Source organism: Meleagris gallopavo, chromosome 2, assembly GCF_905368555.1.
Source record: "Meleagris gallopavo chromosome 2, MGAL_WU_HG_1.1, whole genome shotgun sequence".
In the NCBI taxonomy this organism is placed as follows: Eukaryota; Metazoa; Chordata; class Aves; order Galliformes; family Phasianidae; genus Meleagris; species Meleagris gallopavo.
Genome location: NC_139405.1, coordinates 60,071,797 through 60,088,170, shown reverse-complemented (window position 1 = coordinate 60,088,170; position 16,374 = coordinate 60,071,797). Strand labels below are relative to the sequence as shown.

The following is a 16,374-nucleotide window of genomic DNA, read 5'->3' as shown; positions in this document are numbered from 1 at the left end:
CCTTATATATTCTTATTTCTAAACATCATTTCTATGGAGGCATACATGTAATTCACACAAACATTAATAAGAGATCTATATACAGGGCAAGGATACGAATAATATTGTTACAGTAATTTTATCAGTTTGATACGACTTTTTTCAGCTTTTCTAGATAATACTTAATTCTTGCAAAGAGCAAACATTTCAGCAAGTTTTATAAATTGAATTTCTGATTCAGTAATTTTCTTAAAGCACAATACTCGTGGTTGGTAGACAGAAATGTTATTAATTACAGAACCCATACCACAGACATACTAGTTTACTCTGAATATACGTTGCAAAAAATTTGCCATCTATAGGGAAGCATCTGACCAACCTTTTATCACGGAAGATTCCACTTCACCTAACAAAGAGAAAAAAAAACAAAAACAAAAACAAAAACAAAACAAATGGCAGATAAGTGGTTTCATAATAAAACCAAAACAAAGCAAAATACATATGCACAACACATTATTTCTCCTATTGATTCATTATCACTTTTAAATGCATTTTATTCCTTCTGTGCTGAAAGGCAAACATTCTATTCTGAGTTTGCATTTTCACAGAATCTGTCTCATATCATAGAAGGTTTCTGGGTCTGGGACAGATAAATTCAGTGTGCAGTAGTAACCAAAGAAACTCCCAAATCTGTATTTGTGCTTCTGAATATAAATTTGTGATGACGTATTTACAATTCGCTTGAATTTATGCACGCACTCATGTTGTAAGGAAAGGTCCAATGGTTCATTCTAAACTCTAGATTATAAAATGAATGCACAGGATAGCAAGGTTGTAAATGTAACAGCACTTCTAGTGAAATCACTGGCAAAAGAGACTCGGTTTCAGAGGAACTATGAGCTATCAATTTGAATTTGAAGGATTCATCCTGGAAAGTGAAGCTTTCTTTTTAAGGATACAATGCAGTAAGTTGTTTTCTGCCATTTCACACTACAGGTAGACGTAGGTGAAATGCCACCTGGCTAATGGAACTGAAGTTTCCAAGCACTCAGTGAGCATTCAGATCTTGAGTATTTTTATGTCAGTTATTTTATGACCTTTCCTACTTCTTTTAACACATATACATTCAAATACGTGAACACTCTAAAAGGGAGAAACACATCCAGAGGGACCCAGACAGACTCAAAAGCGGGCACATGAAAATCTAATGAGTTTTAACAAGACCAAGTGCGAGGTATTGCACTTGGGTCACAGCAATCTCAGGTACTAGTACAGACTGGGAGAAGAACTCATTGAGAGCAGTCCTGTGGAGAAGGACTTGGGGGTCCAGATGGATGAAAACCTGGACATGAACCAGCAGTGTGCTCTTGCAGCCCAGAAGGCCAGCAGTATCCTGGGCTGCATCAAAAGAGGGGTGGCCAGCATGGCAAAAGAGGTGATTGTTCCCCACTGCTCCACCCTTGTGAGGTCTTATCTGGAGTGCTCTGTTCAGGCCAGGGGTCCCAAGCACAAGAAGGATGCAGAGCTGTTGGAGTGAGTCCAAAGTACGATTAAAGGGCTGGAGCAACCCCCCTATCAAGAAATGTTGCGGAATTTGGGCTTGTTTATCTTGGAGAAGAGAAGGTTGTGCAGCAACCTCATAGTGGACTTCCAGTACTTGAAGAGAGCTTACTATCAGGAAGGGGAGCAAATTTTCACACAGTCTGATAGTGATAGAACAAGGAGAATGGCTTTAAACTAAAAGAGGAGAGATTGAGATTAGATGTCAGGATGAAATTTTTTACTGAGAAGGTGGTTAGGCACTGTAACAGGTTTCCCAGAAAGTTATGGATGCCACATCTCTGGAGGCATTCAAGGCCTGGTTGGGGATCCCGGGCAGCACGATCTAGTAGGTGCAATCTTGCCCATGGCAGGGGGGTTGGGACTGGATGATCTTTAAGGTCCCCTCCAACTTAAGCCATTCTATGATTTTATGACATTATTCTATGAACACAAAATGGTAAAAATGAAAAGTTTTGAAATTTTATCAAGCTCTCAGTATTACATATTTTCTGTTTCTCAACCATATGAGGGGATGGCTTTCTGTAGATATATCTGAGAATAGGATATCCTGTTCACAAACTCACATGTAGCAGCTTATCTATTATTATTCATATGTGGTACCAGTATATAAAGTTCACCAACACATTTAAAGGTATGAATTTGATAATATCTCAAGCTTATGAACAAACAAGTAGAAATCAGTTTCAGTTCACATTCTGAGGTAGACAAATTGAACACAAAATAAATTATTTTTAAATGAAGATGTCACTTCTACACTCACCACTTCTCAATATGACCAATGCAATGTGGCATAAAAATCCACTACTACTCTGCTCACACAGTAGAGTTATATATTTTTTTAATAACAGAAAGATAATTATTTCCAAATTTGTTATGTTAGCAGTTTTCTTTCATTTATGAGATGATGTCAGATGAAGAAAATTACTGTAATGCTAACATCAAAATTTTTAGTAAAATGCCTTAGCTTAGTCAAAATTATTTTTTTCTTATATTTTTCTTTTAACAATATATTGTACTGTCATTGGTATATAGAAACTAAATATATAAGTTTCTTGATCTACCTTATATTTTTACAGGCTAATTTTAGATTTTCGCTGATTAAAAGAAAATAGCTGTTGCCATCCTCTGAAGCAATATTCTGATGCATGTTTTTATTGTGATTTTGAAGTCTTGTATAAATTAGCACTCTCTACTTCAAGATGTACTAATGGTAATATTTAATTCTGACAGCTTTTCTGTAATGGTACATTAAACATGAAATGAAAGCTAACAAAGAGATGAATTTACTCGTTGGAATAGCCAGTAGATACTTTATTAGCAACAACATTCACTTTTTATTTTGTTTGACCTTTCTGACTACAAGGTTAAAGCTGAGTAAGCCAACGTCATGCACGCAAAACAGCAATTAGTGCAGTTACAGAAATCTACATTATGAATACCTTCATCATTGTCATCATCGTCACTCCATATGATGTCAGACAATAAAGAAATAAAGCCATAAAGCCAGTCAGTGGATTCTTCCAATGTCTCATGAATGATTCTCAGTGGTTCTGTGCTGAGCTTGTTAACAGATCTTCCTGAGTGCAGAGGTTTTTTTTTTTTAAAAAAAAAAGCAGAAAAAGATTTGGTGTTTAAGGTTAATCCACATTTTATAGAGGACTAATCATACAACCTTCTTTACAGAAACAATGATTTTTACTGTTAATTTTTATTATTCAAATGTTTGAGGACAGCTTTCCTTCCAGTGCATGTAAATTTTCCTTGCAGCTAGCAAAGTGGCTCATAGCCCAGTGGACAATTTGGTCTGATAGTGCTCTCCTAGTTCTGTCTCTTCTTCTAAGGCTTTGTTGGGTTCAGAATAAGTATAGATTTGATTCTACCCCATTTTTATCCTTCTAGATAATTTCTTTCTTTCAGTCCAGTTTATTTCTTTGGCCCAGGTCCCCTGCCTCTTGATGTCTATTTAGTATTCACTACTGTTGATTTCCCAGTCCTATTTACATCTACCTTTAAGGCTATTCTGACAGAGGAAACTGGTAAGGCTTGGTTTAACTGCATGGACGCTTCTCGTTTTTCTCTTGGAGTACATGGAAAAAATGGATAAAATAAAACTGTGCATTCTTGGGTCAAAACAAAACTGAGTCCAGGATGAAGGGAACCATAGAGCCCAAGTTGTGGCACACAGCCAGCTACACTCTAACACATAAACCCACAAGTCTGTTTCTCTTACATTTTTTCAGGAGTTTCATTCATATACATGTGTGAATATTTAACTAGTTGTTGCCTTCTTGCTCCTGTAGGTCAACAAACAAGGAAGCTGCAACATTCCATGTGCTTCATCTTCCTGGTTACTGCTATGGAAGAAAGGCCCCTGCCCTCCACATATCTTCACTTGAGGGCGAACAATTACTAGTGATTAATATAAGTATTCCTTTAAAGGTTTTTCCAGTTACGATGTCACCAAATTTCTCCATACCCTGTTTATGCTAACATAGTATTTCATGAGAAATCTCCATATTCTCCATATTAGATATAATATTTTGTCCATCGTTTCCATTCACCAAGCTTTTATTCTCTTGAAATCTGTACCAAATACTGCTTAGAAAGAGAGACAGCTATCATTCATTATACGTTACTATCCATCATAATTGAAATAGTAAACTGTCCTATGTATGCAGAGATTTCACAGAAGTTTAAACAATGGAAGGTAAATCACAAATTCGATTTAATTCATTGGCCTAGTCTTGTTTCTAGTAGTTTAAACAGAAATACATACATTCAACAGTATGAAGACAGGAACCACATCTCTGTTTACCACTCTTTTTCTGTATGCAAATGCTTTTAAAAGAAATTAAATGTGAACTTCTTCACAACTACTTCTGGCTGCAGAGCTCTGACTCACAAGACAAATCTTAGCAGTAATCAACAGTCTCACGTGAACTTGCAGGTTACAAAGACAGGCAAAGTGCAGGCTTGAAGCAATTTCTTTTATGGCAGCAGCATGAACAGTTATTTTCTAGAAGTGCTGTAACAAAACGTACGAGTAAATTTATTTGGAATATGAATACAACAATGAATAACTCCTTTTACTTCCTAGTAATTTTAAGTATAAAATTTTATTTAAAAATTATTATTATTTCAGATCTGCTTATTGATAATGTAGATCGAATAAATATTTTGCTTAGTGTGTATGGTGCTTTTTGTTTCCTGGAAATTGTATTATATAGATATATGCTACTGAACAATCAGGCGCATCAGATAACTTAGTCATGCACACTGCTGAAATGACAACACTGTAAAGAAATATTAATGAATTCTTCTTCTAATGTACTGTTTTGTGCTAACATTTTCAACCGATTAAATAATTCAGAAAGATTTTGAGAAGTATACCAGGATGTGGTATTTCTTATTGTAAGGCATCTATTTATTTGCATTGGACTCCCATTGAGGTCCAGAGATTTTAATTTTTCAGCAGATTTGCCACAAATGACTTTCTCCATTGTTTACAAGGAGAATGATATATGTATTATATAAATATATACACTTATATTCAGACTATAAAAATAAATCTGCAACCTGACCCGTGGTGCCATTTGCATTTACTCTAATATAGAGATGCTAAGGTGTGTAAGTGGACGCACAGAATTACATGGCCAGAGGGGTCTCAGCATAACTAAGCTTTAGATTCACAAGCAAGGGTGGTTAAATATCATACAACTGTCCTAGTTTCTATCCTCATTTTCTGCTCACCTTGTACCCACTGGTTGCTTAGGGATCGCTCAGTTGTTTCTACAGCCACAGAAATTTATAGCCACATCTATAAACAAAACAAGAATTCTTGCCAGTGTATTTTAATATATGAGGCTATATATTAGCAGTTCAAGAACTGCTTCACAGGTAGGAGAGCTGTCCCCCCAGGCAGGCATAGGAACTGCTCAGAGAAGAGCAAGATCTAAAAAGCAGAGGAAATTACTGCAACCACCCCAAGGCAAGCCATCTTTGCTGATGAATTAGAGCCCTCAACGTCATATCCTGGTCTTCAATTCATAACATCTTCATAGCAAACTGTGAAAAAGGGATTAGAAATCATAAGTGTCCAGAGGCTAATTTCTCTGGGAACACCTACATTAACAGGCCTGAGCTGCAAATCCTGTTTAAAATAGAAAATTCAGAAAAAAATCGACTTGGGGCTTTGTAGATGAAACTTCAGTGGTATTTGCAAAATTAAACTTGCAAAATTAAACAGATCCATTTGCAGTGTGATTCAAGTGACACAGACTGGGAAAGTTTACTTATGCACAGATCTTCTATTTAACTTTCTAAAATATTTCCTGAATTTTTAAAATATTGGGCTAAGAGTAATAATTCATCCTAAAATGCTTATGAACACCACACCAGATAATCCTGAATGGAAAGAACTGATCAAAACCATGCTTTTAGCTTTCCCCACAACTTTGTCAATAGGAGATTGTTCTTTCTCTAGCAGAACAAAACACACATGAAGCAAAGGAAAGAAAGCAATTTGAGGGGAAAAAAAGCAGAAAGATGCCATTTAGCTCACACACATGCAAAAAAAGATAGCCATTTTCAGAGGATTTTCATACTTCTGTATGAAGAGTATAGCTGAGAAACACATATTTTCAAGACAAAATTTAAGCTTGACATTTTCTCGCAATATAGATTTTTTAAAATTAAATTATTATTTCTTTTCAGATGTCCAGTAATGCTACAGCTTGATGATTTTTGTTTTGGATTGTCTTGCATTCAACACATTCAGATTGGATTAATTGTCTTTTGCATAATTCTGCCTTTTGACAGAATTTCACATTTCATGTCTTGTTAGACACTGGAATACAAAGTATTTACAATGCTAAACTGAAAATATAGTTCTCTTATTAGCATGCAGTATATAACATATAATACATAATATAAAATTTGTAATTAATCTATAACCATAATCTGTATTTATAATCATGAATGAATGATATTTATAATCATGAATTAATGAATGTATATATAGATATGTATTTTATGTTGTGTCTGTTGTGTTGGGACTGCTGTGAGCAGCAGAAGCAGGATCCTGAAAATTGTAAAGAGGCTTTCTGAAGACATCATAATTCTCAAGTAGATCCAGGCTGTGAAGTTCTACTGTTAGTAGAAGTGGTAAATAGAGACTGAGGCAATTGTTCCTCTTAGATTATTTAGTAGAAAAATACAAAATGTTGATTGAGAATAGAGGAGGGAGGAAAGAAGAGGAAGGAAGAAAATGATTACTAAACAGATTAAATTGAGGGATGAGATACACAATTAACACTGAAGATCTTTTGTTAACATTATGTTATTTCATTTAATTACAGCTTAAATTCTGATCATCCTATCTAGTCAAATGTACTGAAAGCCAGGTGTTGAGTTCCTGGTGAATCTGGACTCCCTCAAAAGCCAACTCAGAAAGCTATTTTGAGCTTCAGAAAAGAAAAATTGTCACCTCCATCTCACATCTTTTTAGAATGATATGAATTAATTTCCAGAGATGCTCTTCCTTTTCTCTTGACTATAAAGGAAGCCAAAAAAAAAAAAAAAAAAAACACCAAACCAAATAAACAAAAAAATAACATGGACATAACACCGTATTTTTTTATTTTTTTAGATCACTAAAAAGCATGACATGGATCCTATCAGAAGTGTTGTTTTATATTTAATTTTTTTCTTGTCATCGTGCACTTTGACTAAGCACTTAGATTTGTAATTAATTTATATTTGTTATTAATTTCAGGTCAATACATCTATTCACACCAAACAGTATGGAAACTACCAACAACTCTCCAGTAACATTTTGTTTTGTTGTGCCCTTTTATTACTTTTATTGCTATAAGGAATGTTCTTCAAATCAGTAAAGATTCAGCTCTGCTTGTGTTATCATTTTTACTGGTTTTTTTTTTGATGGCTTGTTTTATTTTCCTAGTGGGATCTTCAAATTTTCAGTTCCAGAATGCTCTGGAAAATGCTTAAATTTGGAAGAATTATAGCTGACAGGGTATGAATCATAGTAAAATTGAAGGATTTTATACATAACTTTTCAAGAAAATCTTATCATAGGAAAACTCAACTGAATTTCCTAGAGTATTTTTACTTCTTTTATGTATCTGCAAGGAAATTTGGAGTCGTTTGAATTTTCTTTACAAAACATAGGCAAAGGTGGTTAAAATAATTTTCAAATATCCTTCTGTTGTATGTAAACGTTTCTGGAAACTCCCTATGTATTTTGAAGCTAGTTTTCATGCTCATTACATCTAAATTAAATTGCTATAATCCTTTGAAGCTCTCCAACATTGTTGTTGCAGAAACAATAATTTGGTTAAAAAGGTGAGCACAAGAATTCCAAGCAATTGATTTATCCCACTCTAAATTCTCCTTGACTCACAATTTCTACTCCAGTTGATTTGGAAATAGATATTGTATACCTTTAAGGTAAATTAATATTTCACTTTTCATTAGGTTCTTTGAAATCAAGAAATGATGATTTTCATAAAGTGACAAAGTCATTTCAACTGCAGTAAAATTGTGCTGTTTGAAAGCAAGAGAAAGTTTTTAATTGGAACTGACAGTAAGTACTGTAACAGCGGCTTTTCAAAAACAGTAATTGGTTAATCACATAGTATGATTCTTTGCAGTACCTCAAGCAAATTTGCTTATGTTTCAAAGTCTGTGTCATTTATTCACGTGAATTGCACAACAAAAAGTGGCTAATTGATTTATTTGTGCAAATCACTTCAGTTATTACGCTGGTTTTAATATCCCTGACAAAGAATGTGGTCTTCTATCAATCTTTTGCTTGTCAAATAGTTAAACACATAGTCAGAGTTAAACCTCTTTTAAAGGTATTTTTAAATAAATGTCTCTGAATTATTTAATATTGTTGGATTTTCATCAATTACATATTTTGACTTCACTGAATTGAATGCAATTAAAATACAAATGATGGTAATTATCTGGTGTAAAGACTGATCTATTAGATAGAACCTAATTCATTAATACTGACAAGATACAGCTGACAAAGACAGAATTTCTGTCATGTTTGATAAAATACAAAAGCTTAATACTAGTTCTTTATAATAAAACATATCCTAGTCTAGTAAAATATTCTGCTATAGAGATAAGATTATTTTAAATTGAAAGTTTATACTTTCTTAAGATTTGTGATAACTATTTTAGTCTGGTCATCTGAATAGACTTTGGCAGCTATCAATGAATTACAGCACCATAAAACAATTCCAAAAAAAACTAACCTCAGTATTTCCCAGAAATTCCCCTTTTATATGTACTTCAAGTATAAATATGAAGATTGCATTCTGTACTATACTTCATTTCGTTCTAAGATCAGCCTTAGATAATTATATTGAGGTCAGGTCCATAGTGGAAACCTCACATGAAACTGGACAAAAACATTTTACCCCAAAAGAAAGCAGTTATAAATAGAATATATTTATATAAAATGTGGATATGAATAATAGAATATAAGTAGACTTTCCAAATTTTACAATTAAATTTCACAATGTTTCATAAAGTATCAAGAATTTCTGATACTTTTGATAGAGACAAATGAAAAAATGTGGATAGGAATATAAGTTTAACATCAGCTTTGTATGTTACTTATGTGACTTGGTTTGATATTAGGTGAAAGGCTTCAGATTTGATGGATCAGACCTAAATTAAGTGTTGTTTTTTTAACAGTCAGACATTTAATCCAAAATACTTGAAGCTTTATTTTTCACTCATTCTGAAGTTTCTATTCTCTAACTGAGAATACAGATTTTAACTTCACATTTATAATGCAGTCCCATTAAATAATTGTCCAATGGTATTTAAAAATGCATTCATCGTGATGAAATGAATATCTCCTCACTGATTACTGAGTATCTGCTGAATGGAAGGATCTCATCACTGACCAACCTGTCTCAGGTGTGAATGTTGGGAGCACTCCATTGTAATGAACTTTACAGACCTGGGTGTAGCAGAGGAGAGTGCTACTACACCCTGGCACTCTGCTCACGTCCATGCATTGTTACCTCCAGCAAGCAGAGTGCACATGCACACACATATTCAGAACACTGCAGGCACAGCGTCTTTACCAGGTGGTAAACAGGGATCATCGCAATGTTGTGAATAGCTGGCTATAGCGGATGACAACATGATGAACACAAGAAAGGCCAATAAAAAAAAGGGAGAAACAACATTAGCAGTCATGAACATCCTCAGTTGTTGCTCAAATAAATGAAGCAGTTACTGAGAGAAGTGACAACTTATTTAATCTTGGGGGCTGCTGTTACAAAGCAGAAATTAGAGTTCATTAAAAAGATAAACAACTACAAAGAGGATTCTTCCAGGAAAATCACTGCTTCAATTTCCAGTGGACAGTTCTTCAGACATGTTAGATAACATAGTACAAATCAGAGCAATTTAAAAATACTGTTAAACGCAACACAGGTATTTTCTAAAATTATGCATTCTATTGCTAAAAGGAATACACGATATGTATAGGTGGCTCTAGTTATCTGGATTTCTTCCATAGCAAATAACAAGAAAGTCACATTTTTGGAATTGTTACTGAAATGAATTACAATCCTGAAGTATGGTTTCTATTTCATATCCCATGAAACATATTTAGGTATGTGAGTCTCGATTTTTAGAAGTTATAATTGAACATAAATGCAACAGAATGACTATATTAGGATAAAACTCCAGAAGAAAAATGAATGTACATGGGTTGGTCTGAAAGTAGTGCCTCCTTTTTTTATTATATTGACCCATGACATCAGAAGTAGCTGTTGGTGGTATGACAGTAGGAGTTGAACCTTCTCACCAGTATTCTGTTACATTTGTTGCCTTGTGACAGATGGCAGCAGAGAGGCTGTCTGACAAATGTCATCTGACATAAAAGTGTGTTTGAAGCAAAGGTGTGTCACTGATTTCCTCCATTTATAAAAATGTCATCCAATGACTGTCATCGATGCTTGCTGAATGTTGATGGAAACCAAACTGTGAATGTCAGCACAGTGAGTTACTGGGTGGCAGCAGTGAGTGTGTCACCTTTGCTGGTTTAGATTTTTATGAGCACATCATGCAGGCTCTTGTTCATCACTGTTGAAAATGCATAGCTAATGGTGGTCACCATGTTGAAAAATAGCGTTTTGTAGCTAAGAATTTGATCTAGTAAATAGTGTTGTTGTGTTCCTTATATCTGTTATAGTTTCCATGGAAATAAATAGGAGACTACTTTCATGGCAACCTAGTTATATGTTCCTGATGTTTATCTCAAAAAATAGAGAAATAAATAAATAGTAGACAAATAAACAAATAGGCAAGTAGTAGTATAGTAAAATAGCTGTATTTTTTGAATTCCACTTGTCATGATCAGGTTTTGCAATTTACAACTTTTTCATGCAGACGGCGGGAATAAAATAATATGTGCCAACCACACAGCACAACTTACTTAGAGTCCTATTCACCATTTTCTTGGCTCTTTTTCTCTTCAAAATACAGATGTTAAAACGAAAACTAGGGTCTTAATTTTTTGTTTGTTTGTTTTCCTTTACTGGAAAATATGTATATCACTCTGGATACCCAGGGCCTTCCAAAACAAAAGTGACCATAAACTAAAGACAGGGAAATGGTGATTTCAGACTGTGTTAGTCAGAAACTGATGTCCAAGAGCCCAGAACAATTTGGCCAGTAGTTTTCCTATTATCTATCTTAAAAGAAAGGAAAAAAATAAAAAATAAAAAGCATTAAGGAGAACATCTTACTAATATAATCCCTGCAGCTTCTCATTGAGGCAGGAGCTCTATGTCTCCATTGATAAGCATTACCTTCACAGAGATGTGCCTTGGCTGGAGATCTCTAAAATGCCTCTTTTGGTTGAGCAAAATGAATTATCTACAAGGAAGATCCTATCCTTTTTGCATTTATGAATGTAATTAAAAGAAAATGGGAACCTGCATTTCACATGTGTTGTGCCTTTTTGCTTATTATTTTCTAGCTAGTTTGGGGTTTTGTAGATTTGCTGAGGTTCCATTAGGTTTGACCTAGTCTGGCTCTTAGGTGACTGGTAACATCACTATCAATTTACTCTGAATGTTACAATCTGAATCTGAAATTAGGGTGGTGTTAATTATCTATAATTGGTTGCGGAGATGGTGGGGAATTCTGAGGTCTTTATTCGCCCATTAACAAATGCAGATTCTTGGGCAATCAAAACTTGGAACTGAAATAAATTATTTAGCTACGTGTACCAATTAAAATATATGATCCAGCTATGTATACAAGAAATGCATGAAATGCATTCATGAATTATGAAGCCAATTAGTGAAATGATTTTTTTTTAACATTAGGGATGGAAGTAATTACAAACTGTTATAAACCATAAAACAAAAATGAATCTTTTTGCTTTTCTAGAAATATCGAGAATGTATAAGAGATCTTCCAGTGTGGTATGCTACTTATTGCATATTCATACATGTTACGTACTGCATGAAGTTAATAGTGCCTTATCACAGCCTTTTGTAATGCACGTCTTCTTCATACCACACTAGAAATATTTCAGTCATGTTTACAGTTTTCTAAATAACATGATAGGAATGCAAGTTTTCATTACATCTATTTTAGGATGAGAACAAATACTTCATTTTCATGTTGTTACATGTGTGATAAATCTCAATTAGCATAAATTTTCAAAATTCCCAAACTTGATAATTTACTTTTGAGTTTGATACCATAGTTCTCAAAAAGCAAAATCTGTGGGGTGGTTTTCTATAACCAATAGGAATTAGGAGGAACAAATCTATGTATATTCCTTAGCTATGCAGACCCTTGCCTAGTCTATTACGTCTACAAACTGCTGTTTTCTTCTGCAATCAGTTCTGTGCAGAATAGTCATTAATAGTGGCTTTGCTATGGAATTGGCATTTCTTGCTCAGAAATATGATGGAAGTCTGTCATGGGAGTCACTATGTCAGAGTCGGTGCCAGCATGTAGGTGTGTGACACTTTACTCAGCAATCTCAGCTCAGGTTCTGCTTCCTGCAAACCTGGTAGAGGGCTAGCTCTGCAGATGTGCACAGTGTGTTTTTTAACTGCACTAGTGACCGAAATCTTGACTACAGTAGCTCACAGATTCACATCCCATATGTGACACTGGGGAAATCCACCCCAGGTTTGTGATGTCCAATGAGATCTCTGGCAATGTGCTTTCTAAATACCTTATTAAATTCTGACAAAGGTTTTCATAGAATCATATAATCATGTAGACATGGATCAGAGCATCCCTGAAATTCATCAAGTGCAATCCTTCTCAGCAAGGGACTGCTGCTAACACTGGAGCCAGATAGCCATGGCCAGCTCACAAAGTCTCAAACACTTCCGAGGATGGACAATCTGCAGTCTCAGTGTTCTCTACCCTTGTGATAAGGATTTTGTTCCCAGTGTCCAACATAAACCTCCTGTGACACAACTTCAGGCCCTTTCACCTGATACTACAGGAAAATCATCTTGGTAACTGTCATCTATTACTTTTGCAGCTGCTCTTTGAAAGAGTGGGTTGCTCTTAGATCAAATCTCAGTTCCCTCTTTGATAGACTAACCACGTTTTTCTCATAGCTTTTCTCTGCATATTTTCTAGAGTTGAGCTTAATGGAACTTCAAGGAAAGAAATCAGAAAAAAATTGCATGCACTGACTTAAGAAAGGTAAGTGCTACCTCAGGAAAAAAAAGACACTGAATGTAATGTGTTTTGTACAGAAAAAAACAAAAAAACAAAAACACAGTCACATTTAATTTATTTGGTATCTTTCATTTACATTTAAAAACTAATAAATTAAATTTAATCACGCTTGAAAAATTAAATTTACAGTAATGAAAGTAATGATTAAGTTTTTTAAAATGTGTATTATTCAAGGAAAAATGTCATTGTAAAATGAAACTATTCCTGGATTTTAGATTTAAAAGGTCACTTAAAATATGCTCCAAATTTTCCTTCACTGGAGGCAAAGGCCACACTGTCAGAGGGTGAAAATCATTTCAGTATCAGTACTCCCAGCCAGGTGACTCTATGTGAAGTCTTCAGCTGTTGCCACTGAATTAGTAGGTTTCAGCTGGACAAATCCAGCTGATTAGGAAGTCAGGAGCCAAAACCGTGGGCATAATAAAATCTATACAGCCACTGTTATGTATCCATAAACATAGAAAGCAATCTGGTAAATCTAGGTCTGAAGGAGCACAGTAGTTCTTTCGTTTAACATTTCACCATTAATAGGTTATTTAAATGTTGGTTTAATTAATCATGTAGGAACAGAAATATATTTGGGAAGAAAGAGAATTGAACCCATGAAAGTATTGAAATATCATCTCTCAGAGATCTCTACAAAATATGAACTCCTTCTGCAGATTAAATTTTACATTATTTTGTTTCCACTGCCTGGTCTGAAAATGTCAGTTTGCATCAATGCCCTTGGGATTTAAGCTCATTTAACCAATATAACATGAACATCAGATTTCCATCTGCCTAGAAATTTTCCCTGTCTACTGAAAAAATATAGTTTTGCATTGCTTAATATTACCCCGAGTAGTATACAGAGCATGCATAAGCTGACAGCCAGTCTATGAAATGCTTAGTTTAGGAGTTTTGTCTAAGGCATACCCTTGTTCCTTACTGAAAAAAATAGTAAGAATATGATCGATTGATAACTAATATGGAAAATTACGAGCAAAATATGGTGGTTTCTCTCTCTTGGTTTATGTCTATTTTTTTTTGGTGTTCATATTAAAATCTGATGCTTGTGTAGGAAGGGTCACTCAAAAGGAAGTTTCTGTGTTAGTGAAACTCAAGTGAATTCCTTCTGAAAACAAATGAGGATGAGAAGTAAAAAACTTAAATTAAATTGGCCGCAAATTTTGTCTACATTCCAAGCTTCTATGTCATCCATCAAATCAGAAATAGTAGGTTTCTTTCATGCTCTTTGCCTCAAAAGATATTTCAGCAAATCTTGAGGTCAATATTGATTTACAGTAGGACTAAAATCTATGGATTTATCAGTAATTAAGCTAATAAAATGGCTAAATTTCTATTCCTAGTTAATTATTGTGATAGATGAGATCACTATAGAGCTAGCATTCTTCTTTAGAAATGAAAAGGACTTTCATCATTTCTTTTCTGGTTCTACTTTACATATTTCCCAGTCACTACAGCCTGCTTACTTCACGCCAGTTTTGTTTCTGAGCTAGCTTGCTGAACGGTTTGCCCTCTTTAAAAACACAGATTTATTTTAATTTCTGTTATACATTACTGCCAGCTACACAGCTTAAAAATCAAGTCATGATGAGCTCATTTTTGTTCACCATTCCTTTCTTCTCGTTCCTCAACCAGAATCACAGTCCTTGTGCCAAACGAATATGCCTTGCCCTCAAAAGCCAGTCTATTGCCAAACTTGAGCCTGTAATTCAGTTTGACCAGTCTTAAAATGCCTAAGTGAGGATATGGTTGTGGCTTAGCTAATGCTAAGAATCTGTCTTTCTGTACTTAAGAATTTTGCAGATGAATTTACAGTTAGTATGTTTACAAATGGTGTTTTGCATATTTTTTGTGATGAAATGATGTAAGCAGATGTCAGAGTACTTAAGGAAACTAAGAGAAATTTGTAAATATATTTAAGAAGATGGAAATTAATAATTCATTTTATTAATTTTGAAATATTTTTATATTGAAATTGCAAAACAGAAATCTGAGCATGCATGCTTATATAAATATTACTGCCAACATATACATTTCCCAGGATAATGATGGGCTGCAAAATGGAAAGATTTAAATTATAAAGACTTATGAAGTGTAAACTAATATATTCTGACATTTCTCACAATATCTCCTCTAACAGTAAACTCAGCAGAGACACTGTGCTGACTCTAAGAAGATGAGATACATTCATATTTACATAATACACAACCCTTAATAAATTTTTAAATTTTAATATAAAATATATCAAACAAAAGATGCTGAGTTTTACCTGCAAAGGCTTTGTAATCCACCAAGTCAAACATTACAATAGCTACTGCTGACCAGGTAACAATCAGAGCCACAACAAGAAGCCATGCTGCTGGGGAGCTGAATGTTGTCACAAGGTCTTCTGTAACTGATTTCTTGCCCATTCTCATAGATGATGGAACGGATCCATTCTTACCATCTGTTATTGTAGTGGTCGTAGACATACGTCCTAGGCAAGTAAAAGCAAAGGAATGAGAATGTAAAACTTGGAGCCTAACATGCACGAATTTGACTGTTGTATTGAAATACATCTGTTCTCAGAACATGTAAATTAAAAGTAAATATTACAAAAGTAAATACTACATTTTCTGGAAGAAGATTTTCCTGAACTAGGGCCACAATTAGTAAATTTTATTTGGATGCAAACACGATGAAATAGTCATGACTGGCCTTTTTGTTTATGATGTGACATTTTTTAGTCTGCCACAGATAGCTACAGACCTAGGAGAGTGATTGATGAAAACATCAAATATTATTACTCTCCAAAGGACTGTCTTGTTATGGGCTGTAGGCCAGATTCTAAGGTGATGTGATTAAGTGTACTTCCATTATCTGTAATGGAGCTAACGCATTTATGCCACTTGAGGTTTGGCTCGAATTCTGCTGTCAAGGACGTTTATTTCCCATTTTATCCAACAGAAACTCAAAAGATTTAAACATACAGTATTATTACACTTCATGAGGAAGCTTGTAGCTGATTTTTAAATACCTTAGATCTTCTCATTTTCACATAATTAAATTATC

At 34.4% G+C, this 16,374-nt stretch overlaps 1 protein-coding gene across 1 annotated transcript in view; it reads right to left on the bottom strand.

Annotated features, from left to right (window-relative positions):
• The window catches only part of TRDN (triadin), a 205,327-nt gene that overhangs the window by 162,852 nt on the left and 26,101 nt on the right, over window positions 1-16,374 (bottom strand). The window contains exons 2-5 of the mRNA XM_085217385.1: window positions 15,593-15,799; window positions 9,672-9,713; window positions 2,982-3,119; window positions 359-385 (exon numbers count right to left, since the gene is read on the bottom strand). Of these exons, the coding sequence (XP_085073511.1) occupies window positions 359-385; window positions 2,982-3,119; window positions 9,672-9,713; window positions 15,593-15,799 (414 nt within the window). The remainder of the gene's footprint in view (window positions 1-358; window positions 386-2,981; window positions 3,120-9,671; window positions 9,714-15,592; window positions 15,800-16,374) is intronic.